The 25393-nt window shown below is 44.3% G+C and overlaps 1 protein-coding gene across 2 annotated transcripts in view; it reads left to right on the top strand.

Moving 5' to 3' along the window:
- The window catches only part of Hps5 (HPS5 biogenesis of lysosomal organelles complex 2 subunit 2), a 39370-nt gene extending 14380 nt beyond the window's left edge, over window positions 1–24990 (top strand). Inside the window, exons 8-23 of one of the 2 annotated variants that reach the window (XM_008831692.3) lie at window positions 109–180; window positions 1512–1600; window positions 3512–3690; window positions 4087–4245; window positions 6324–6510; window positions 7187–7310; window positions 8429–8611; window positions 9198–9272; window positions 9495–10072; window positions 14155–14275; window positions 14454–14609; window positions 15628–15747; window positions 16778–16891; window positions 18476–18582; window positions 21352–21622; window positions 24204–24990. In XM_008831692.3, the coding sequence (XP_008829914.1) occupies window positions 109–180; window positions 1512–1600; window positions 3512–3690; window positions 4087–4245; window positions 6324–6510; window positions 7187–7310; window positions 8429–8611; window positions 9198–9272; window positions 9495–10072; window positions 14155–14275; window positions 14454–14609; window positions 15628–15747; window positions 16778–16891; window positions 18476–18582; window positions 21352–21622; window positions 24204–24264 (2596 nt within the window). In that variant the 3' untranslated portion in view covers window positions 24265–24990. Of the gene's footprint in view, window positions 1–108; window positions 181–1511; window positions 1601–3511; window positions 3691–4086; window positions 4246–6323; window positions 6511–7186; window positions 7311–8428; window positions 8612–9197; window positions 9273–9494; window positions 10073–14154; window positions 14276–14453; window positions 14610–15627; window positions 15748–16777; window positions 16892–18475; window positions 18583–21280; window positions 21623–24203 lie in introns of those variants that run through there. The other variant, XM_029562879.1, reaches the window with a different exon arrangement.
- Window positions 24991–25393: the final 403 nt, after the last annotated feature.

Raw genomic sequence — 25393 nt, 5'->3', positions numbered from 1 at the left:
TGCGGTTGAGGCACTTGAATTCGTTTTGGAGCTGAAATTTGTTCTCTATTGCAAAAGATCTGATTTTAAGTTGTGCTTAAATTGTTAGCAGCCACGTTTCTCTTGTAGGTCAGAGCCCCAGTACGATCACACAGCTGGACCCGCCCAGGCCTTGTTGTTCCCCAAACTCTTGCATCTTAGGTAAGTTTCTCCTTTGGCTTTTTCTTTTGTTCAGATGTAATTTGCGCCCCCCCCCCTTTTTTTCTTTCTTTTTTTTAAGATAGTCTCCCTGTAGCCCCAGCTGGCCTGGAACTCACTGTGTAGACCAGGCTGGCCTTGATCTCGTAGAGATCTGCTTCTCGAGTACTGGCACTAAAAGTGTGTGCCACCATGCCTGGCTATGCCGTTAATTTTTTTTTTTTTTTTGAGACAGGATCTCACTGTTGGCCCTGGCTGGCCTGGAACTTGCTATGTTGACCAGGCTGGCCTCCAGTTCCCAGAGATTTGCCTGCCTGTGCCTCTGCAGTGCTGGGATCACACCCAGCAGACTTTTTATTTGTTTTCTTTGACTTTTTAAACATCACCCTTAGGAGTAAATGGATTAGAAAGAGACAGCGGAGATGCGGAGCACCAGAGAGGCAGGTGGAGAACCAGGAAAGCCAGCTCTGGGGAAGTAAGGACTGTGAAAGAAGGGACAGCCTGGGGGTCAGGAAAACGGGGCAATGGAGAGGATGGAGAAGGGACAGCCTGGGGGTCAGGAAAACGGGGCCGATGGAGAGGATGGAGAAGGGACAGCCTGGGGGTCAGGAAAATGGGGCCGATGGAGAGCTATTGGGTTGAGTAGTTAGCAAATGCATTGCTTTTTGAAAGTTCATTCAAGTGAAACAATCAGGATTCCAGATAACAGAGAGTGCATTTCTGGGGACAGATGAGGAAGAAGGTCTGTTCTGTGAGATACAGAGGTGAAGGTTCAGACTTTGGCACTACATCCTTGGTTTGAATTTAGACTTTTCTGCCTTTATGCTGACTGGGCCTGGGCATGTTATTTCACCTTTCCACCACTTTGTCTTGTTTTTACAAAATAACACTTCTACCTGATGGGCCTCAGATAATCTGCTGTAGCCCTCATAATGCCCCAGCCTTTTGTCACCTACACACACTGATGAAGTCCAGATAGTGCTGTTCCTAACAGCACTGGAGTGATTGGCTGTTTTAAGTGAGCATGTGTCATATCGTATCTGGGAAGCTCCCACATTAAGTGCGCCGAGCTTTCCTTTTTCCGGATAGCGGCCTTTTCCTGTTCTAGAAGCTATGTAGTGTATGTGTCTGAGTTTTATGAAGTTGGCATCATTGATTGCATTTTCTTAGTGGCTGTCAGAAAGGAGGGGTGGGGCTGGGTAGGCTGGGTCACTGCTGCATCTCCTTGTGTAGGCTGATTTGGCTTTACTAGTAATGAGACAATCTGCGTTCAGAGAGAAGTTCTGACCCTGGCACATCTGAGTTCCCTTCACCTCTTTGGTCTTGTCTTCCAGCGAGCACTGTGTGGTGACTTGGACAGAAAAGGGAATTTATATTTTCATTCCTCAGAATGTTCAAGTTCTCCTTTGGAGTGAATTCAAGGGTAATTATATTTTTATTTCTTACCTAATTTTCAATTTCATAATTGTGTGTGAAAGTTACTTATGTGAGAATTCTCTTACAATCTGAGAAGTTGAAAATTTAGGGAATGATACTTAGTGTATGTGACCAAGAGAAAACCAATCTCTGTGTTCTTTTGGTTAAAACCAGAGTATGGGAAATTTTAGCACTGCTGCATAGGAAGATAGTGCATTGGCATTTGGGCCTTTTCTACTAGAAGAGAAAGGGACAAGAGCATTACTGACCCACAGATTTCTTATAGGTCATCTCCCCTCCCATGAATGGTTCACTTATTTATATACTTTGTTAAAATTAGGAGAGGTTTTGGTCTTTTTTCTCCCTCTAGCCCCAGCTGTCCTGGAACTCATTATGTAGACCAGACTGGCCTCGAACTCCGAAAGATTCACCTATCTCTGCCTCCCAAGTGCTGGGATTACAGGTATACGCCACCATATTCGGTGAACATCAAGCTTTAACTCTTAGTAATGTTAGTCTGGCCTATAATGTATTACCCACTTTGGCAATCCCAATTATTTTTCATAGGAATTAGCATTTTATTATTAGTATTATTATATTTATTTACTTATTTTTGAGAGAGGACCTTACTGTATAGCCCTGCCTGGCCTGGAACTCACCATATAGACCAAGTTGGCTTCCAACTCACAGAGATCCTCCTGCCTCTGCCTTCTAGTGCTGGGATGTAACCCCCCTGCTGCCGCATAGTCCTCCTGCCCCCTTGCTTGACTGATGCCAAAAAATTAAGATTAGATCAGGGGCTCTTGGCATTTGTCCACTCAAGAGCACTTTCACTGTCCTCTTTAGAGCTTTTATTGGAAGCTTAGTGTTTGAAGTTCACACAGAGTTTACATGTGATAAGTGCTTAAGCAGTGCACAGCACATAGGAATTGTCCTATCACTAACGGTGAGAAAGCAAGGCCAGTGAACCCGAGGCTGTGGAGACTGCCCAGTGACGGACTTCCTTTGATGTACGCAGAAACATAACAGGGGACAAACCAGCCCCGGCACCCACGCACAGCCGTCTGGTCATCTTCCCAGCATCCTGGCAGCAGACTGCCCCCTCCTCAGCCTTTACATTAACAGAGTCCAGAGAAGTCTGTCAACTCTCAGTGAGCTGAGTGCTAGTGTCCTTAAAGTATAAGGGTTACTACAATGGGATTAAAGGTGTGCACCACCACACCCAACTGGAAATAATGTTTTAAACTTAGGATTTTGAATCACAAAGGTGTGTTTTTTTATTTCCTAATCTTTTTAGAATAGTGTCCAAAATATTTTTTCATTGAAGTAGAAATATAAAAAGATGAAATTCAGTCAAGCCAAACCTTATTTAAAAATTGTATTAGTTACTTTTCTGTTGCTGTGGTAACGTACTCTGAACAAGGCAACTCAGAGAAAAAAAGTTTATTTTGGCTTAATGGTTCCAGAAGGATAGGAGTCCATCATGGCGGGGAGGTGTGGCAGAGGAGCAGAAAGCTGAGCGCTCACATCTCCCACCACAAATGGGAAGCAGAGAGCAAACTGGAAGCTGGGTGAGGCTGTGAATTCTAAGCCTACCCCCACTGACGGGCTTCCTCCAACAAGGTTGACCTCCTAAAACTTCCATGGCCTCCCAACAGCACCACTAGCTGGAGACCAAGTGTTCAGTCCCTGAGTCTCTGCAGTCTCTGCTCATTCACACCACAAGATTTGTTAGTATAATATTAGTCTTTGCAGAAATGGTGGGATTTTGCCCTCCAGTTCTGGGGATCAAACTTAGGGCTTTGTATATTCTAGACAAGTGCTTTACCACTGAGCTACATCCCAGCCCCAGGCCTTACAAAAATAGAAGAGAGGTGTTTGATTAATATCCTGTCTGTTCACCCATGTGTTTTTGTAGATATTCAGGATGTAGCTGTCTGCAAGAATGACTTGTTCTGTTTGCACCTTAATGGGAAAATATCCCATCTTTCTCTGTTGCCTGTGGAGCGCTGTGTGGAACGCCTACTAAGGAGAGGCCTGTGGGACCTGGCCGCGCGCACGTGCTGCCTCTTCCAGAATTCTATCATTGCCAGTAGAGTGAGTCAGAGCTTGCCAATACATGTTTTTGTGGGTTGATGAAAGCCAGCCTGGCTGTCAGAGTTGTGTTACAGAGTTGCTTGTCTTTACTAACCTTTCTGTGTGACTTAGAGTATGGCAGTGATCTCTAAAGCATGGCAGATTTATTCACTCACAGAAGGTAATAAGATGGTACACTAAATTCACTCACATCTTTGAATATCAGATCCCGTTTTTAAGGGGGAGGATTGTACATATAGTCATTCTTGATATAGTTCTGATTAAGCTTGTTAAACCTTAAAACACACCCATTAAGGTTTATTTTTATTAGATCTCTTTTAGCATTTCGGTTCTTTGAATATAGATTCAGTTACAAAGAGGTCTTTTCTGTTGGGGCTTTTCTTACCCTTTTATTAGGCAAGAAAAACTTTGACTGCAGATAAATTAGAGCATTTGAAATCTCAGCTGGACCCTGCAACCTACAGTGAACTCATTGCTCAATTGGATGAATTGATCTTAAAATTTGAACCTTTGGATTCAGCTTGCAGCAGTAGAAGAAGCTCCATTTCGTCACATGTACGTGTTCTTTTTAAAGACTACTTTTATTTAGTGTGTGTGTTGGAGGGGTGCATGTGCTGCGGAGGTAAGAACAGCTTTCAGAAGACTGTGCTCGTCTTCTACCACGGGGGTTGTGAGACTGGAACTTGCGCCATCGAACCTGGCGGCAAGCACCTTTACCATCTCGCCAGCCCAGGATTCCCTTTTGGAAGAGTTTTTGTTATAGACTGAGATTGTGTTACCTTAGACTTACCTGCAGGATCCCAAATCGTTCTTGCTTTCTACGTAGTACGTTCGAGGGGTGAGGGTGAAGATGTTAAGTTTTCTATTACTTTCATAAAATTACATGAGCCAGGTGTGGTGGTGCATGCCTTTAGTCCCAGCAGTGGAGAGGCAGAGGCAGGAGGATCTCTGTGAATTCAAGGCCAGCTTGATCTACATGGGAGTTTCAGGCCAGCTGGAGCTACAGGGAAACCCTGTCTCAAAAATCCAAAACAACAAAAACTAAAATTATATGAGATAAACAGTTTATAAAAAGGAAAGAGTCAGCCAGGCATGGTGGCACACAGTTTTAACCCCAGTACTCAGGAGGCAGAAGCAGGCAGATCTCTGTGAGGTTGAGGCCAGCCTCGTCTACATAGCAAGTTCTAAGCCAGGTGGAGCTACAGGGAGACCCTGTCTTTAAAAAAAAAAAAAAAAAAAAAGCACGAAAAGGTTATTTTGGCTTGTGGCTTCAGAGGATTCGGTACCTGGTTGCTTGGTGTACTGTCCTTTAGGCCGTTGGCAAGGCAGAAGATCATGGCAGGGAACATGTGGTGGCCAAGGCTCAGCTCGTAGCATCCAGGAAGCAAAGGCACAGGGAAGGGATGGGCTCGCAGCTCCCCTGCTAGGGTACACCCCCGTAGCCTAACTTCTTTCTACTCAGCCCCACCTCTTAAAGGTTTTATCACCCTGGGGCTGGAGAGACAGCTCAGCAGTTAAGAGCATTTACTGCTCTTGCAGAGGACCCGGGTTCGATTCCCAGCACCCGCATGGAGGCTACGAACTGTCCTTAACTCCAGTTCCAGGGGAATCCGAAGCCCTCTTCTGACCCCTGCGGTATTGCATGACATGGGTGCACTCACGTACATGCAGAAAAATAATAAATAAAATATTTTTTAAAAAGACAGCTCAGCAGTTAAGAGCATTTACTGCTCTTGCAGAGGACCCGGGTTCGATTCCCAGCACCCGCATGGAGGCTACGAACTGTCCTTAACTCCAGTTCCAGGGGAATCCGAAGCCCTCTTCTGACCCCTGCGGTATTGCATGACATGGGTGCACTCACGTACATGCAGAAAAATAATAAATAAAATATTTTTTAAAAAACATTTAAAAAAAAAAAACGGTTTTACCATCCCTAGTACCATCAGTGTAGGGCCCTTTGGGACACATTCAAAGTCCCGAGTGTAACAGACTTCTTTCTGTCGGAGGAGCAGTAGTATAGAGTAGTATGTAGTGAAGCCACATTTTGTTTTATTACTGTGGATTATTTTCTGTTCCCAAGTGTTCCCCACGTGGCCTCCAGTACAGTTAGGTGGTTCCTGGCCTGTGATTTCAGATGCTTTATGCTAATTGAAGTCTCAGTGCTGCCAAGAATCTTATTCTCACTGCCATGCTTTGTAAGGATAAGCTGGAGGATATACGGCCTGGTATCACTGGCTTATGTGAGATACCCAGCTATGAGGGGCTAAACGGTCTCCACAGCTGTGTTCCAGGGAGCCATGATTGATGCTCTTGGCTTCCCACTTTAGTGTTAATGTTTTTCTGAAAAAGCTGTATTGTGATGGGCTGGAGGGCTGGCTCAGTGGTTAAAAGCACTGCTCTTGTAAAAGATCCAGGTTTGAATCCCAGCTCCCATGGTGGCTAACAACCTTCCTCGTAACTCCAGTTTTAGGAGATTGAATGCCACCTTCTGTCCTCTGCTGGCACTGTATGACATGGGTGCACTTAAATGCATGCAGACATAACACTCATACACATAAAATAAATACAAAGTAAAGCTATATCGTGTTACAACAGAGAGCTTTGATTTAGAGGGGAATGTTTTTCACTTTTAGGAGAGCTTTAGCATCTTGGACTCTGGTATCTACCGTATCATCAGCAGTAGAAGAGGCAGTCAGTCAGATGAAGACTCCTGCTCTCTTCACAGCCAAACCTTCTCAGAAGATGAGAGACTTAAAGAATTTGCTTCCCATCAGGAAGAGGACCAGCCAGAGCAGGGCTGCGGCTCAAATGCAAGCGAAGGTGATGACTGTGTCTCTTGGTCGCTGATGACAAACAGTTGCTTTCTGGGAACTTGGCAGGATTGTCATATGTGGAGCTTCTCATAGCCGTGATTTTTATTTTTAGTACATTGATAGACTTTCCATCCAGACATGCTGGCCACTAGAGGAGGGTGCTGGTGTTTAGGTTTGGTTTTGTTTTGTTTTAACCTGTTTGGATTAACGTTCAGAAAGTGCCTAACTTTGGTAATGCATCAAAATGCTGGCCAGATTAAGAAAAGGAGATCATTAGCCAAAATAATAGAAAGAATTTTGTCCTCACTAACCAAGTTATTTTCCACCAGGAATGAAAGACTGCTACAGTTTTCTGGGCCATTCCTTCCCTTTTCAGTGTTCCAGTGTCCTGTGACTGAACCGTTGAGGAGCGGTTAATAGGAACTCTAAACTTCCTTTTGGCTTTGGGGATTCAGGGTTAGTAGGCAAACGAAGGTACCCGCTTAGTGTTTCATGTGGACCATCCCATGCACCTCGTGGACTGTGTTCTGTGCTCATTTGTATCTGGGTCAGTTATTTTGGTATTGAATCCTCCATTTCCTTTGGTTTATTCATTTCTGAATTAGTTTAGTTGTGGTTTTTTTTGTTTTTTTTTTTAACTGCCATGTGATTAGATTTTGTTTTCTCCCGATTCTGTTTATTAGACAATACTTCCCATGGTCCAGTGACACTTGAGACAGACAAGAATGAGACGTTTCTCCCCTTTGGCCTCCCGCTGCCGTTCCGTGCTCCATCTCCTCTCCTGTCTCTTCAGGCTGTCAAGGAAAGGTAAACTCCGCTGGCTGTTCACTCCATCCCATTTCTGATGTTACGTCAGTTGTTGTGTTGAACCGAGAAGGAAAAGGCATTCTGAATGCCAAGCCTTTATTTCTCTTATAACCTTTTAATATGAAGCTGCTGATTTCTCCTCCTTACCTGGGGGACTTGAGCTTTCTTCTTCATTTTAGTAACTGAGCATTAAGCTGTTACAGATTCATCTGCTCTCGTACCCCCAGACACAGCAAAATTTAAAAATCTGCTTTATTCACATTCCTGTTGCATGCCACAGTGTGCCTCTGTGCAAGTCAAAGGCCAGCCTTGTGGAGTAGTTCTCACCTCCCACATGTGGGTTCAGGGGATTGAGCTGAAGTCATCAGGCCTGGTGGCAAGCGCCTGTACCTGCTGTGCCACCTCACTGGACCATCAGTCATATTTTGACTCTTCTCACTCCTGAGTGAGAATTGGAGGGCATTTTTTTTTTTTTAATCGTTTCTTGAGATAAGGTCTCACGTAGCTCTGGCTGGCCTCACACTCACTAAGTAGACTAGGCTGGCCTCTCCCAGAGATCCACCTACCTTTACCTTGTGAGTGCTAAGATTAAAAGCATGTACTACTTCACCAAGCAGAATTGGAGATTTTTGAGAATTCTTTCTACCTACTGTACAAAACCAGTTTTGGCACTGAGTGTGAGAGAGAAGACTTTGCGTGTTCTGCTGGTTACCTGAGAATTGTGAAAAGTCGGGAGCTAAGTTTCATGAAGTCCTTTGTTGTTCTCTGACGAGGAAGGGTTGATGATCATGTGCTTAATTTTTCTAAGTTGAAGGAAACATTGTAGAGATAACTGGAGTTGAAGGCCTTCCGCTTAGCATTGAGTCATTGGTTTCCCAGGATAGTATCATAAACTTGTATTTTATTGTAAGTTTTACATGGGCCTTATGTGAACTGCATAGTTGATTAGAGGAATTGTTATAAAAAGTTACTTTCTTTTTATTAAGCCCAAGCTGATTTCCTAAGGCTAATGGTGACCTAGAAAGGCTAATGGTGATCTAGAAAAGTCAAACTAAAATTTTCACTCTTGACAGTAGTGATATATTTTTCATGTTACATTTTTGATATTTGACTTACAGTGTTTCTAGTTTTGTCCGGAAAACTACTGAGAAGATTGGCACCTTTCACACAGGCCCTGAGCTGAAAGAGAAACAGGACTCCAAGGATGATGGCCTAAAAGAGAAACAGGACTTCAAGGATGCTGATCAAGCATGTGAAGAGGAAGGGGCTGCAGTCCCCTGTCCTCGGGAAGAAGACGCAGAGTAAGCCTTGCGTGTGTTGGGAATGCTAGGGGGCTGCCACCGTGAAGAGGCCGTAGACTGTACTGTTGGCGGCCCTGTCTTTGTAGCATTGCTCACTGAAGACTGTATTGCTCATCAGTTGTGAATTCTACAGTTTAAGAAAATTAAATCTGCCGGGTGGGGTGGCGCACACTTTTTGGTTCCAGCTCTGAGGATGCAGAGGCAGGCAGAGCTCTCTGAGTTCGAGGCCAGCCTGGTCTACATAGTGAGTTCTGGGCCGGTTGGGGAGACCCTGTCTGGAGACAGAAAAAAAGTTGCAGTATATTTAAAAGTGAGTAGCATGACTAAGGATCTTGGTCTTGTCTCAGGTCTTATGACTGGTGTGTGACTTTCAGTCATGAATGTTCTCTAACCTGTGAGCTCTAGGATGTGCCATTTACTTGATGAGTCAAAGGGGAATATTTGATGAAAATAATGAGATGGGGAAAAAAAAAACCTTTCAGGCAATGTAATAGGCAACATGCACACTGCTTAGTGCGTAGACGTCTTTGTCTGCAAAAGCTTTGGTCGCCTCTAATGCTTGTGAACGCATTTTTTTTTTTCCTAGAGGGAAGGAAGTAAGCAGTCAGCCTCCTGAAGAAGACAGGTTCCAAGAACTGGCAGCAGCAACAGCAGAAGCAATGTGAGTGTGGAGGAAGTCTCGTAGTGAATGGTTGGCTCTGGAGCTCATCAGCGTGGTATTCAAGAATTAGTACCGTACTCCAAGCTCACTGTCCTCTGTTGTTTTGCTGAGATACTTGTTACTTAAAGAGCTCAAAAGTAACATTTATTCCAGCTGAGTATGTTTTATCAGTTAGGTTATTTAATATGAAATTATAATTTCATATTCATCTGTTTTGTATAGGACAAAGTTACTGGATCCTCTGGTTTTATTTGAACCCGAGTCTCTAAGAATGGTTTTGCAGAAGTGGCTTTTGCAGTTAGAAAAAGCGTTTGCTATGAAGGACATGGCAGGCATTTCCAGTACTGGCAGTTCACCCACGAAGTTGAACCGGGATGTGCCTCTACTTAGTGAATCAGAAAAGAGAATACTAGATGATGATAATGAAGAGGAAAAGAGGGACTCTTTAGGCATTGAAGGAACTGGTGTTCAGATGGCCTGCGAATCTGAAAACAGCCTGACAGAGCCCCTGGGCGACCTCTTTCAAGTATATTCTCCATACACCATGGCAAGCAGTCTTCAGAAGGACCTGGTGGAATTGGCAACGTTGTGCTTGGAACTGAATGTGCTGAATTCTACAGTGAAAAGCCTAGGCGGACACGCGGACCTTACTGCACAGCCGAGCTCTCCTGAAATCATGGCTTGTCAGTTCCTGAAGAAGTACTTTTTTCTCTTGGACCTGAAAAGAGCAAAGGAGAGTATCAAGCTTGGTTACACTGACAGCCCTTGTGTTTGGGATACTTTTGTTCGAGGACTGAGAGGTAATGATCAGACTGAGTTACCAAATATAGAGGAGGGTAGCACTTCATAATTGGGGGATTAACAAAAGATTTAAATAGAAGCCGAGCGTGGTGGCGCACGCCTCTAATCCCAGCACTTGGGAGGCAGAGGCAGAGGCAGAGGCAGGCAGATCTCTGTGAGTTCAAGGCCAGCCTGGTCTACATGGTGAGTTCCAGGACAGCTGGGGCTATGGGAGACCCTGTCTCAAAAAGACTGAAAAAAAAAAAAAGATTTAAATAGAAAAATCACCTCTGTTCTGACCAGTCCTCCATTCTGTTTCCCACTCTTTTTTTAAATTCATTTTTGATTTTTCAAGATGGTCTCCCTGTAGCCCCAGCTGACCTGGAACTCACTGTGAAGACCAGGCTGACCTCAGTTTCACAGAGATCTGCCTGTCTCTGCCTCCCAAGTGCTGAGATTAAAGATGTGGGACACTGTGCCTGGTATTGTTTTCCACTTATTAAATTTTTTTTAAATTTATGCGTGTGCCTCCTTTAAAAGAAAAAAAAACTGCGTGTGTGTGTGTGTGTGCTTGCATCTGCACTGTCACACACACGATGATCAGAGGACAACACTTAGCAGTCAGTTCTCTCTTTCCACCGTATGGGTCCTCGGGATTGAACTCAGGGCATCGGGGTTGGCAGCGAGCACCTTCACCGGCTGAGCCATCTCAGTGGTCCTGTTTTCCATTCATTTAAACTTTAACTGTTCTTCAAACACTGATTTACTTTGTTTTTCTATTGTAAGAAGTTAGTTTTGTTTTCCTTAAAGTAACATTCATAGCATGGTGCAGCAATGTTGGAACAATTGAGGTAAAAGTAAAATGTTTATTTATGCAGATATAGGAAGAAAAATTTTTATGTGACATATAAAGGTGATGCATACCATATATTGAGTATACCCAATGTGCCATGGAATATGGTAGTTTTCAGACATCAGTTCCTTGCGTTATTATAGCAATCTTCAGAGTACATGGTTCTAATGCATTTTCTAGCTGGGGAAAGGGAGGCACAGAGATATTAGTTGGGTAGATTGAACTACTGTAATAAATATCTCATAATGGAGTGACTCAGACTTAATACTGTATTTCTTGCTCATGTAGCAGTCCAGAACAAACAATCCAGGTCAGTGAGCAGTGCTCTTCCACGTGATTCAGTATTCCAAGTTTGTTCCAGTATTTTACGCTCTGTCCTCCCTTAGGGCTTGTGACCGAGGTTGGCTTGCTGTGCAGGTGCTCTCTGACTAGCGTGGCCTCATGATGGCTTCCCTCTCTTCTGTTTCACATCACATTGGTGAGAATCCCTTCACATGGCACTGCTTAACTGCAGAGGAAACCAGGAAATGAACCAGCTGGTGATAGCTTGCATGTGTGTTTGGTGCACAGCTCACGTCTTAGATTTGGCTGCAGCTCTCACTGTCGGCCATCCTGACAGAAATGGACATGCTGTCCTAAAGGCTGCATGTTGCCTTAGCCTCTGCTGTGTTACCCTGTTTTTGAATGTGGTGTTTTTTGTTTGAACGTCATAATTCTGCTTAAATAACAGGTGCCACTTTTCCAATAATTTAGACTAAGCTCCCTGATTTTCACTGCCAAAAGTGAATTGCCACAGGCAGAGATATACTTGTGTATTATCTGGCTTAAAGACCTTTTAAATTTCTAGCAAATACATCTACAGTTACAGTTCTGTTTCAGGTCCACATACAAATATTTTAAAAGCACAAGATTGTCTTCATGTGAAGTAAGTTTTTTCTTTTGAAACGGATTAAAAGTGTGATTGTGTCACTTAGTGGAAAATTGTTGCATCTGTCTTTCTAATGTGATCTTACTCAGCCCTGATTCCTAGAAAATGGCACAAAAGTCTGTGTTAGTAACATGATGGTTGTTCCTGACCACCAGTGCTGGCTGCATGTGTACCATAGGCTGTTGGGAGTGATTTAGCTGCTTTCCTGAAGTTAGGTGGATAACTCTGAGTTGGTTCCCCTGCAAGCACAGAACTTTTTCTCTTGCCAGCTCTAAGAGATTTCCTTTTTTTTTTTTAAAAAAAATTTATTTATTATTTTTATTTTATGTGTATATGTGTATTGCCAGCATGTAGGTAAGTGCACCCATGTTGTGCAATGCCCGTGGAGTTATGGACAGTTGTTAGAGGCCATGTGGGTGCTGGGATTCAAACCTGGGTCTTCTGCAAGAACAACTAGTGTTAACTGCTGACCCATCTCTCCAGCCCTAAGAGATTTCTTTTATAAATAGATGGAAGCTCAAGATTTACTTTTTAGAAGTAATTTGTTAATCAGGCTGTACCCACCTAAGATGTCTTAACTGTGGAAGGCAGTGTCATCACTTCTAATTAATTTTTGGGACCAGACAGTGTTCAATCCCTAGAATTCACGAACTGATAGAAGGAGAGAGCACTCTCCACAGAATTGTCCTCTGAGTTTCACATGCATGCTGTAGCGTGCGTGCATACACACACAGGCACACACACACATACACGTGCGCACATGCTCCCACACACAGGCACACACACGCACACTCACACATGTGCACACTCGCGCACACGCACACGCGCACACACAGTACTACTACTAAATACGTAAATGAAGTGAACCTTTAGGCTAGCAGGCATGGTAATGGGCTGGTTCCTTCCTCACCCTCCCCATCCTCCTTCCTTCCTTGTATTCTGTTACCCTCTTTATTTCCCACTTAAGATCTCTTCTTCCTAGGATCCCCTTTCTGGTTTCCTGATCTGCAAGCACACGTATATAAACACACACACACGCATATACATATATGTATTTAAATTTTTTTTTTTTTTTTGGTCTTTTTGAGACAGGGTCTCCCTGTAGCCCCGCTGTCCTTGAACTCACTATGTACACCAGGTTGGCCTCGAACCCATAGAGATCCACCTGCCTCTGCCTCTCGAGTGCTGGGATTAAAGGCGTGCGCCACCATGCCTGGCTTATTTTTAAAATATTTTATTTATTTTTATTTCATGTGTATGAGTGTTATGCCTGCATGTATGTAAGTACACTTGTGTCATGCAATGCCTGTGGAGGACAGAAGAGGCTGTCGGATCCTCTGGAACTGGAGTTACGGACAGTTGTTAGCTACCATGTGGATGCTAGGTTTCGAACCCAGGTCTTCTGCAAGAACAGCCAGTGTTTGAGCCATCTCTCCAGCCCCCATATTTAATTTTTAAATTCAAGCTCTGCATATAAGAAAAAGTACACAGTATTTGTCTTTATGACTCTGGCTTTTTTTGCTTAACATAATTTTTAGTTGCATCCATTTTCCTGCAAATGCCATGATTTCATTTTCTTTTCTTTTTTTTGAGACAGGGTCTCCTTGTAGCCCCAGCTGTCCTGGAACTCACTATGTAGACCAGGCTGGCCTCGAACTCACAAAAATCTGCCTGCCTCTGCCTCCCAAGTGCTGGTATTAAAGGCGTGCGCCACCACACTGGCCATTTTCTTTCTGACTGCATAAAATTCTGTTTTGTGAACTAATCCATTCATCTGCTGATGGACATCTAAGCTTGCTCCACTCCTTGGCTGTTGTGAGTAGTGCAGCTGTGAACACAGCTGCGTGTACATCTGTGCTGTACAGACTTACGGTCCTCTGGGTGAACACCCATCAGCAGTGTAGCAGGCTTATTTCTGGCTTTTTGAGAACCTGCCCTGGACTACACCAGATTATACTCCTACCAGTCCTAAAAACGGAGTAATTTGGCATTGATGGGAGGTACGTGTGGCTTGTAGTTTATATGTAAATATAAATGGTAGATACACAGAGCCCTACATACTTACTTTTTTCAAAGATAATAGTCACTTACCATAGTCATTATTTTGTCCTGTTTAACATTTTATTGTTTTATTTCTCAATTAGACTATAAGATCACGAACAATAGAGATTATATCTTGGTGCTCTTTGGTTTTGGTTTTGTTTCCTACAGTGGGGACCTTGCTCGCCATGGTGTACACAGTGGAGGTTGACTGTTGAATTAATGTGTTCATGAATATTTGCAACAAAGATGAAGGGAAAGGGGTATGCTTTATTTTTCAGAAATGGCAAGTTCCAATCCCATGTACCAGGAGGTGGAGGAAGGAGACCTACCGACGAGATTAAAGTTACTAGAGGGGTCGGTTCCTTCTGATAGTCCTTTGTTGATTGCTTATGCTACCCGGTAGGTGGTCCAGTATGTTGTTTCTAGGAACTAAAATATGCAAATTTTTATGACTTGGTATCTAACATTTCTACTCATTTGCACATTGGGCAGCTCCTATTGCTAATAAGCCCTTAGTATAACCAAGCCATACTGTCTCATCGAAGGTGGATACTAATATGTTCTGTTTCAAATGCAGGTTGTATGAGAAGTTTGGGGAGTCTGCCCTTCGATCCTTCATCAGGTTTTATCCATCCATCTCGCCTTCTGACATCATGCAGCTTTGCCGTCAATGTCCTGCACAGTTTTTGGCCTATCTAGACAGTCTTGTGAAATCAAGGCCTGAAGATCAGGGGTGAGAGGAGGCGTGTTTGTAGACTCTCCGTTTGGTAGAGCACCATCGTTTGTGTCAGCTGTTACATTGTCACTGTCACTGCCACAAGGTTGAGCCACTGTTGTGGGAGATGAGGGTGGGGCAGTGTATTCGTTACCGTCCTGTTATTAAATACCACGACTAGAAATAACTTAAGAAGATAGAGCTTCTTTTGGCTTATGGTTCCACAAAGATGGGTCCACGGCAGAAGGAAGCTAAGTGATGACATTTCATCTCCACAGAGGAAACTTGCGGGGGTGGGGGGGGATGGTACACAGGAAGTGGTGTGGGGCTATAAACCCTCAAAACAACCGCCCCCGCGATTGCTTCTTCCAGCAAGGTTCTGCCTCCCAAAGGTTCTGTAACACCTCCAGACAGCCCATCTGGGGACCAGATGTTCAAACACATCTGTGGGGGACATCTCTCATTCTAACCACCACAGGCCGTTTTGTATCATCCTACCACCCACACAGCACATACCACAGGTGTACACGCACCACACTCACCTCCCTCAGCAGCTTGGGTCCTAGAGTAGCAGTAAATACTCGTTTCAGGGCCTCTGCTAGAACAAGCGAGCTTGCTTAGCCCTCTGCCAGCTAGTGCACCTGCTTCCTCCACTGGCCAGGGCCCAGCTATGGGCGGAGCTCAGCACCTATTCTTTCTCTCTCCAGGCTGGCCCGTCATTTCCTTTCTCTCCATGGTTGTAAGCTCCCATTTAGTTATCAGACTGCTGACTTCCTTTCTGTGTTCTGATTGGTTTGTGCCTGCCACGCCACTCCCACTCCCAGCCCCTTGTTTTTTTCCTTATTTTCCTACAGTTCTGTCAGTCCTTTAGCAGACTGTTATATTTTCAGTAGCATGTGTAGACATGTTGTAGTAGAGGTGCTTTCAAGGTTTTCCATCTGTTACATTGATATTAATCCTTTAATCACATTTTCTTTACGCACCACACTTTTCTCTCACTGTGAAAACCGATGACTTTTTCTCCCAACTCTCTCAGGCCATCCTTCCTTGAGTTCCTTCTGCAGCCGGAGTCTTTAAGACTGGACTGGCTGCTTTTGGCAGTGTCCCATGATGCTCCACCAAGCACACTCACTGTGGATGATGAAGGACACCCCAGGTGAGGAGCCCTCCTCTGAGGACATTCCTTTGCGGTGGGACTGAGATGTTCCTATGTAGCAGTCTGGGCTCACATTAGCCATGGAAACAATCAACCCAAGTGCTGCGAATACTGAGATTGTGTGGATGGCCTAGTCTTTCTGAACAATTTGAGGGTCATAGACCCTATACAAATCTCATGATCCTCCCAGAAAAATGTACATTCGTGTACAATTTTGCACATAATTTCATTAAACTGGCCTCCCTACAGCTCTTTTGTGAATACCCATTTTTTTTGTGTGTGTGTGTGTGTGTGTGTGTTTGTGTTTAAAATTTGTGAGGCTGGAGAGATGGCTCAGCAGTTAAGAGTACTGGCTGCTCTTGCAGAGGACCCAGGTTCGATTCCCAGCACCCACATGGTGGCTAACAGCTGTCCGTAAATCCAGTTCCAGGGGATCTGACACTCTCTTCTGACCTCTGCGGCATTGCATGACATGAGCACACTTACACACATGCAGGCAATACACTCATACACATAAAATAAAAACAATAAATAAAATCAAATATTGTCAGTGAATTTATAGACATAACTTTGATTTAGGATTAAAAAAGAACCTGCGACAGTGAACACTGAGGTCACATCAGGAGCATCCCTGCTTCTTCCCGTGAAGTCCCCCCGCTGCTAAACCCCTGCTTTCATTGTCTTATCCCCAGGCCACAAGTCTCCAAGATACGCAGCAGCAGTGCATACTGGAGTCGTGTTTTCAGTTCGTTTGCTTGCTTGTTTCAGTGCTAGGCTCAAACCCAGGACCACCTGAATTCTAGGCTGTCACTCTAGCACCAACCTCTACCCCAGCCCCTGAGTTTCTGAGATTTGTTTTGAATGAACAGGTTATTGGAAAAGTAGCTATTTTCAGTTTTTCAAAAGCCAAATAGAAATGTTTGAAAAATATAGTAATAAAGGACTGTACATAGACTGTAGTCTTACCAGCAGATCACTGCTGAGCACTTTGCAGTTATTTCCTGATTTATTGACATTTGTCATTTCACAGGCCTCATTCCCATTTGCTTTCCTGGGGTTACAGTCAGCTGATTCTTCTTCTGATTAAACTTCCTGCAGATTTTACAACCAAAGAGAAAATGACTGACATCTGTAGGTCTTGTGGGTAAGTGAGGGTTTTCCCAGATGCCAAAGTAAAGATTAGGGTTGGTGACTAACTTTCTAGTGTAAGGCCTGAATTGCTGTGCTGCATTACTTGAAAATTCAGTTTGTTACTGGAACATAAATGTACTATTTTAAGTGACACAAACACCGCTTTCCTCTGAAGTTGATGTGTGCACTGGACAGAGAGGATGGCTCTTGCCCGTCCCTTCTGCTCCCTCTGTTCAATTGCTAGCACCAGTTCTCAAGCAAGTAGGTATTATTTAAGTACCAGTTACAGTGGACAAAGATTTCTAAGAGGGAAGAGATCAGAATAGGCTTCGTAGAATTCCTGGTGCAGGGCTCAGGAAGGAGGTGAGGCCTTGGAGGTCAGCTCTGAAGACTGGACAGGATTGGTAGGGTGAGTCTGGTGAGGGGAGCAGCTGACCACAAGTTGATTATTCATGGCTTGATGATCTTAATGCTCAACCTGAATCATTATCTTTTAGAGGGACGTTTGTCTTCTCAGGGGGAATTAATGCAGTGACAAGTGTGTGATACATATTTGTTCCTTGATAATGAGGGATGAGGCTGGCCAGGTGACAAGTGGTGAGCTCATGTGGGACCTTGAGAGCTAGTCAGAAGAATTCAGTCCTCAGTAGAGACCCTTTTAGTTATTATTTAGTTATTATTTATTTATTTAGTTAGGTTTTATTTATTTATTTATTATTTATTTAGTTAGTTATTTAGTTAGGTTTTATTTATTTATTTATTTATTTATATGTGCACACATAGGTACGTGTTTGTGCATACCATGATGTGCATGTGGTGGTCAGACAACAGTCCTTGGGAGTTGGTTTTCTTCTTCCATCATGGGGTCTCTGAGATCCAATTCAGGATGTTAGGCAAGCACCTTACCTGCTAAGCCACCTCACCAGCACTTTTTTAGACTTTTTGGTACAAAAATGATAGGATGAACCAGGTGTGGTGGCGTATGCCTTTAATCCCAGCACTCAGGGGGCAGAGACAGGTGGATCTCTGTGAGTTCAAGACCAGCCTGGTCTACATAGTGAGTTCTAGGACCGCTGGGGCTACTTAGTGAGACTGTGTCTCAAAAAATAAAACATCGGGATGAAAGTAGATTATTTCTGGTGTCATTCATGAGGAGTGTTGGAGAAGGAAGAGTCTGCAGGGAGCTGCTGTGGGGGGTGAGTAGGTCGGTGATTAGCAGGGCAGCAAAAGGAGCAGGCCAAGGGCATTGCGGAGGAAAGTGCAGTGAAGCTTGTCCAGCAACCGAAGGAAGTGTCTGGGAGAACTTGGAGAAGTCTGGAGATTTTGTATCAAATCTTAAAGCTTAGAAAGTATATAAAGCTTTGTTTCATAAATGCACTAGGTCAGGGCTGCTAATAAAATTCTCTGTGGTAATGGGAATGTTCAGCTGCAGTGTCCAATACAGTAGCCTCACGTAGCTGTCAGGTGCCACCACAAGGCTGGCTCTTAAATTTTATTTACTCTAAATCAGTGTAAGCCTAAATGGCCACAGGTGGCTCGTGTGGGTAGTTCGGTGCCCATAATTCTTGCTCCTTTTTTCAACTCTGGTCCCTTTCAGTTTCTGGCCTGGATATCTCACACTTTGCCTGGAGCTGGAGAGGAGAAGGGAAGCCTTCACCAACATCCTGTACCTGAATGACATGAGCCTGATGGAAGGGGACAGTGGTGCGTGAACCCGACTGGTAGCTTTTATTGTGGGGTTTAGAAGTCGTTTCTCGCTGTTCAGTAAACACAGGTGGTGAACATTTGCATGATTGTGTATATAATTCTAGGTGGTTATGAAATGTGTGAGCTTTTGTCTGCATCCTTTTATGCATTATGAGAGCTTTTCTGTTTAAGGTACGTTTGCTGCTTTGTAAACACTACACTGCATGTTTTTCATGTGCTGTTTTATTTATTTTTAAAATTTTATTTATTTTTTTATTTTATGTGTATAATGCCTGCATGTAGATAGGTGCACCTGTATCAGAAGAGGATGTCAAATCCCCTGGAACTGGAGTTATGGATGGTTGTTAGCTGCCATGTGCATGCTGGGAATCGAACTCGGGTCCTCTGCAAGAGCAGGCAGTGCTCTTAACCACTGGGCCATCTCTCCAGTTGCCCCCCGCCCCTGTCCCCCGCCATGTGCTGTTTTAAATGAGGTAGCAACTCTTGGGATAGTTACTATTATTTCCTACCTTAAAGTTCTAATTGAGGCCCAGAAAGGATTCTTAAATGTCCCAGAGTCACAGGACTAGTAAATGCTGGCACTGGAGTTCAGACACAGCCTTCTCACAACCTGTTTTGTGGCTCCTTTTTATTGCCTCATGTTGCTGACTGTCCAGTCAAACGTTAGAGCTCATTACCATGAACTTGAAGTGCAGCAGCAGTCAGATTCCCTAAGACCTCACAGGTATTTTGGTTTATTTTTCAGATTTCCATCAGTCCAATACTGACTGGATGGCTGTCAGGCAGCCAGGATTCAGGCACCCCAGTAGCTGAATGCTCAGAGTCCGTTCACACTGAGAGAGGCAGTCTTAGTTCTGTTTGTCTGACAGCATGCTCAGCCCAGCAACTCGGCCAGGAGGACCCAGGGCCTTTCACTCCAGCTGTCTTTTTCCATTCCTGTTGTTATGGGAGAGAGAAACTTAGAATCAAGAAGTCAAGGGATAACTTCAGATGTCACAGCTACAATTCTGATGTCATTTTTGTTCCTGAAATGAAAAAGCTAGCCAGATTTGTAGGACTAGAACTACAGATATAATATCAGATACAATACCAGCAGAGTCAAGATAGAAACAGTTTGTGTTTTTTTTTTTTTAATATTTATTATTTATATCTTTTGTGTATGAGTATGTTGCCTACATGTATGTGAGTGCACCCATGTCGTGCAGTACCATGGAGGTCAGAAGAGGGTGTCGGATTCCCTTGGAACTGGAGTTAAAGATGGTTCGTAGCCGCCATGTGGGTGCCGGGAATCAAATCCAGGTCCTCTGCAAGAGCAGTCCTCTTAACTGCTGAGCCATCTCTCCAGCCCCACAGTTTTTTGTTGTTGTTGTTGTTGTTGTTTTTTGGTCTTTTTGAGACAGGGTCTCCTCGTAGCTCCAGCTGACCTGGAACTACCTATGTAGACCAGGTTAGCCTCGAACTCACAGAGATCCGCCTGCCTCTGCCTCCCAAGTGCTGGGATTAAAGATGTTCACCACCACGCCTGGCCACAGTTTGTGTTTTTAAAGTTACAATGTAATATGCTTGTTAGAGAAAAAAATAACAGTTTACCAGGCATAATGAAAATAGCACCTAAAGTCTTTCCCACTCAAATAACAGTACACCTAATACTTTGTTATTATAATTATACTAATGAGTTACTTGTGCCCTTGGTGTATTGAGTAGGACTTTTTTACCTTGACATTTTTCCTAATGATGTATGTCAGTCACTGTCCAAGGCGTGTCACTTTTTGCCAACTGTGCACGCCCATCCACCTTCTTTAGCTCACTGTTACCACTCTGATCTAGCTACTTGCCCAGACCACTGCAGACCGTCGCCGGACATCTGGCTTCCACTCTCCCCACATTTAACCAAACCCTTTACCTTCAGCAGTCAGAATCTTTTAAACAAAAACTGGGAGCTGGCAAGATGGTTCCGTGAGTAAAGACTTGCCACACAAGCCTGATGACCTGAGTTTGATCCTCAGAATCCATGTTAACGTGGAAGAGCAGAGCTGTCTTCTGACTTCCACGTGCCCACCACGGCAAGTGCATGCCCACGTACATGCACATTATACACACGCAGTGGTAATGGAGATAAAAATCTGAGTTGAGTCCCATGACTTTCTTCCCTGGAACTCCTTGCCGTGAACTCATAAAGTTCATATTGAGTTGGTCGTAGCATGCTGAACTCACCAGGTTCTTTCCTGTGGCTTGTCATCTGTGCTTCCTGTTCAGAAGAGCAGCCCCTCCCCTCCTAGAGCAGCCCCTCCCCTCCGCTTTCATCGCTGCTGGACGTTGTGCTGGCTGCATGCTTGTGCCCTGGTGTACCCTCGTCATATTAAATATCATGTCATGCAGCTGCTTGCTTCAGTGGGGCCTGCTCACAGCACTTCCTCAGATCCTCCAGGCAGACTGCCATGGTATAGCTCCATGTTCTTTTCCTCATAGACCTGGCAGTGTCTAAGTGTTGCTGTGCACCTATATTTAAGCCTTGGTTGCTACGAGAGTGTAAGGAAGGCTGTGTGTGTTCTGTTCTCACTGTATATCCAGGAAGCTTGAGGCTAATTCTTAAATTCTTTATCATGAAATAGTCAACAGACATTCAGAAAATTTGTGGTAAGGTATGAAATTATGTTCTTGGATGTGTTTGCTTTGATACTAAATGTTTTCACAGTTTTGACCACCTCGTCTATGGAGCCACTGTGCCAAGAGTCGTCAGACACACTGTCGTTTCTCTGTGTGTAGGGTGGATTCCAGAGACTGTGGAGGAATGGAAGCTTCTCCTACATCTCCTGCAGAACAGGAGCACAAGGCCAGGGCCCCAGGAGTCACTAAATGTGAGCCTCAGTGATGGGCCTGCCCCCATCACTGTGGAAAATGTGGCACTCCTGTTAGCTAAGGCCATGGGTCCAGACCGGGCCTGGTCACTGCTGCAGGAATGTGGACTCACCTCTGAAGTATCAATGAAGTTTACCAGAACCTGTGATATGCTGAGGATCGCGGAGAAAAGGCAGAGGTAATGCCAGCCTGCTGTATGCTCCCTGTGATGCCTGGAGAGTGTAGAACCCACGAGCAGAGGTAGACAGGGTCTACAGAGACCCCGTGGTCCCAGCCCTCCCTACACATGAGGAGGCTGAGACTCAGCTGTGATTAGTGATGAAGGGAGGCCAAGTAATGTTTTACCGGAAATTGTGACTAAGATGCTGTTTGGGTTGTGAGTGCTGAAATAGGATGTGTCCTCATTTTTAAAAGAATATTATTGATACTAGCTAGGTCACTAGGCCTGTAATCCAAGGGGAATCACAAGTTCAGAGATGTAGGAAATTTTACTGAGAGCCTTGTCTCAAAAAGTAAGAAGAGGGCCAGGGCTGTAGCTCAGTGACCAAGTATTTTTTAGTATGTATAAGGCCATAGGGTCAGGAGAGAGAGAGAGAGAGAGAGAGAGAGAGAGAGAGAGAGAGAGAGAGAGAGAGAGAGAGAGAGAGTGTTTTTTTTTACCTCTGTGGGCACTACACACATGACATGAGTACACTTACACACATGCAGGCAATACACTCATACACATAAAATAAAAATCTTAAAAAGAGAGAGAGAGAGAGAGAGAGAGAGAGAGAGAGAGAGAGAGATAATATATAATCAGTCAAGGTTTTTTCTTTTTCTGTTTGTGGTAAAATAGATATGATAGAAAACAATAGCAAAAAGCAAGCCAAGTGTGATGGCACACAGTGGGAAGACAGGACAGTCTTCAGTTCAATGGCACACAGTGGGAAGACAGGACAGTCTTCAGTTCAATGGCACACAGTGGGAAGACAGGACAGTCTTCAGTTCAATGGCACACAGTGGGAAGACAGGACAGTCTTCAGTTCAATGGCACACAGTGGGAAGACAGGACAGTCTTCAGTTCAATGGCACACAGTGGGAAGACAGGACAGTCTTCAGTTCAATGGCACACAGAGGGAAGACAGGACAGTCTTCAGTTCAAGGCCAGCCTGGACTCTACAGCAACAGCCAGTCTTAGAAAAAAAGAAATGAAAGCAAAAGTAGTTTGCAGTCTGGAGTGTCTGTAGGTGTGTGTTAGTGGACGCACACTGCTGTGTGGCCAACCTCCAGAGTGTCTTCTTTGAACCTGAAGTGCCCTAGCCATTAAGCGGCTCTTCATTCCTCCGCCCTCTGGCAGCCGTCTTTCTTCGCATTGAGCGTGAGCATCTCAGATACCTTGACTAAATGGAATGACATAGTCCAGGCTGAGTGTCTGTATCCCCCAATACACTTGGGGACACAAATGGTTCAGGTTTCAGATTTTTGGATTTGGGGATATTTGTATAGATGTCATTGGTTGAACATCTCTAATCCGAAAACCTAAAAGGTATTCTGAAATGTGAAGCTTCTTAAATTTTGGACTGTGGGATTAGGGCTGCCCAGCGGGCTGATTTCTCTCAGCACAGGGTCCACAGGATTTGTCTGTGTTGTAGCTTGTGTCAGAATGCGCTTGTTATGCATTGGCCGAAGCAACTGGCTGCTTCCACTTGGAGCTGTCGCAGGTCTCGCTGCTTTGACCTGAGTGCAGAAGCCCCTTTATGATGCTGCTTTTTCCTTTCCTTTCCTTTGTCTTTCTTTGTTTTTTATGAGACAGGGTCTCCCTGTAGCCCCAGCTGGTCTGGAACTTGCTATGTAGACCAGACTGGCCTGGAACTCACAGATCCACCTGCCTCTGCCTCCCGAGGGCTGGGATTAAAGGCGTGCGCCACCATATTCAGTTGCTTTCGTTTTTTTGTTTTTGCCCAGAAGTGGAGCTTCACACTGCTTTCTCCAGTGGTGGAAACACTTTATGGCGCACAGGGGTTCAAACATGTCCTTGTCTTCTTAGTTAACACTTGTTATTTCTCTTTTAATTTTTATTTTATGTGTAGGACTGTTTTGCCTGCAGGTATGCAATGCTCACAGAGGCCAAAAGAGTGCATAACTCCCTGGAACTGGAGTTACAGATGATAGAGAGCTGCCACGTGGGTGCTGGGAACCAAACCTGGGTCCTCTACAAGGGCAGAGCAGCCAGTGCTCTCAACGGCCGGCTGGCTCTCCAGTCCCAACACTTGCTGTATTTTTCAATCATAGCTAATGTCTTTTGTGGGGAAGAGAGCTCATTGTGGTTGTGATTTGCATTTTCCCAATAATTAGTGGTGCTGCATGAGCATCTCGTTGGGTCTCTTTGTGTATCGTCTTTGGAGGAATGGCTAAGGCCATTGTCCGGTTTAGAGTCGGCTGCTGGTTGAGTTGCTGTGGGAGTTTTTCGTTTTATAAATGTTGGCCTCTTACCAGACATGACTTTCACGTTGTCTCCCATTCCACGGGTTACTTTTCCCTCTGTTGATTCTTTCCTTCCTTCCTTTTTTTCCAACACTGGGGATTGAACCTGAGGCTTCACATGTGCTAGGGAAGCGTTCCACCAGCGAGCTGTACTATAGATTTCAGCTGTGTCTTTTGATCCATAGGATCAGTTAAGTTTTTGAGTCCTCCTGAGTCTTTAGATTTTTTATTAGCCAGTAAAAGAATGAACAAAGACAATTAAATTTGCCTGTTTCTTTTCTTTGGAATTTCAGAGCGTTGATACAAAGCATGCTTGAAAAATGTGATCGGTTTCTCTGGTCACAGCAGGCCTAGTGGAAATCTTGGCAGGACCTAATAGCATTTTGACAGACTGGAACTGTACTCCGGAATCTTGAGAATGAGTTTGCTGCTGAAGGAAAGGCGCCACTCAGACCATGCACACGCTGGACCTGCTGTTCCAGGGTCTGCACTGAGGCAGTCAACATCTGTGGCTCTGTGACCTCAGCATTTCTCAACCGAAGTTGGACTTTGGAAGGAGTCAGTGTTCGTTTGCTGGGACCAGAACGCTGCTGTTCTCAGCCATGTGGTATTTATTGTGTGCACAGTGTTGTTTCCTCTCCATAGTCGATCAGGGCATTGTATCCGGGAATTGTTTTCCGCCGTGGCTCTCTGTTGGGAGCAGAAGCTCTGTTACATGAAGATAGTAACGTTATTGACTGGAGTTCAGTTCTTTCTACATCTTGTCTGAGGCAGTCTAGAAATTGCTGGAAGGACCGGGAATAATGGTATCGACATATAATAAATGTTGAAGATTCAAATTAGATCTTTAAGTATAATATAAATATCAAAGTTGAACTAATTTAAAGCATTTTTTATTTATTTGATGTCTTTTAATCTGAATCTATGTACATTGACCAATCACTGCAAATATGTTATCTGTAATCTTTTCTAAAGTGAATAACCCAAGAGAGTCGTGCACCTTAAAAATTACTTTTAAAAAGCCATAGTAAGAGAAAGCCAAGGACTAATAAAGATTGTAACAACTGATTGTGTCATTTAGCTGTGTACCTGGATTGTCATTTTTTCAGGCCCCTGTGCATTGACATGGCAAGTTTTTAATTGACCAGAACATCAGCATGAGATTTCTTTCTCAGCAGTCTGCGGAAGGGGAGGGTAAACTTGGCCACACTGAATGACTGAACTCTTTCACTATTTTCCCTGTTTACAACAAAACCAGAGAAGTTACGTTTCCTGTCATCCTGACCGGTGACCTTGGATGTGGTTTGGCCTGGTGGACTGAAGGTGGTGTCAGGGAAAAGAAGTTTCATGAAGTTGCTTAGAATTTGGTGAAGTGTGGCGAACCTTCCTGCCAGCATTGCCTGGGTTTTGGGTGGGTTGGATTAAGTGGACCCAGTGTGCTCTGAGGCAAAGGGAGAGACCCCTCCCTTCACTGTCAGCTCCA

The sequence above is a fragment of the Nannospalax galili genome, unplaced genomic scaffold (genome assembly GCF_000622305.1).
Source record: "Nannospalax galili isolate Female #2095 unplaced genomic scaffold, S.galili_v1.0 scaffold615, whole genome shotgun sequence".
Classification (NCBI taxonomy): Eukaryota; Metazoa; Chordata; class Mammalia; order Rodentia; family Spalacidae; genus Nannospalax; species Nannospalax galili.
Note: the sequence above shows the minus strand (reverse complement) of the source record. Positions and strands in the feature narration are given on the sequence as shown.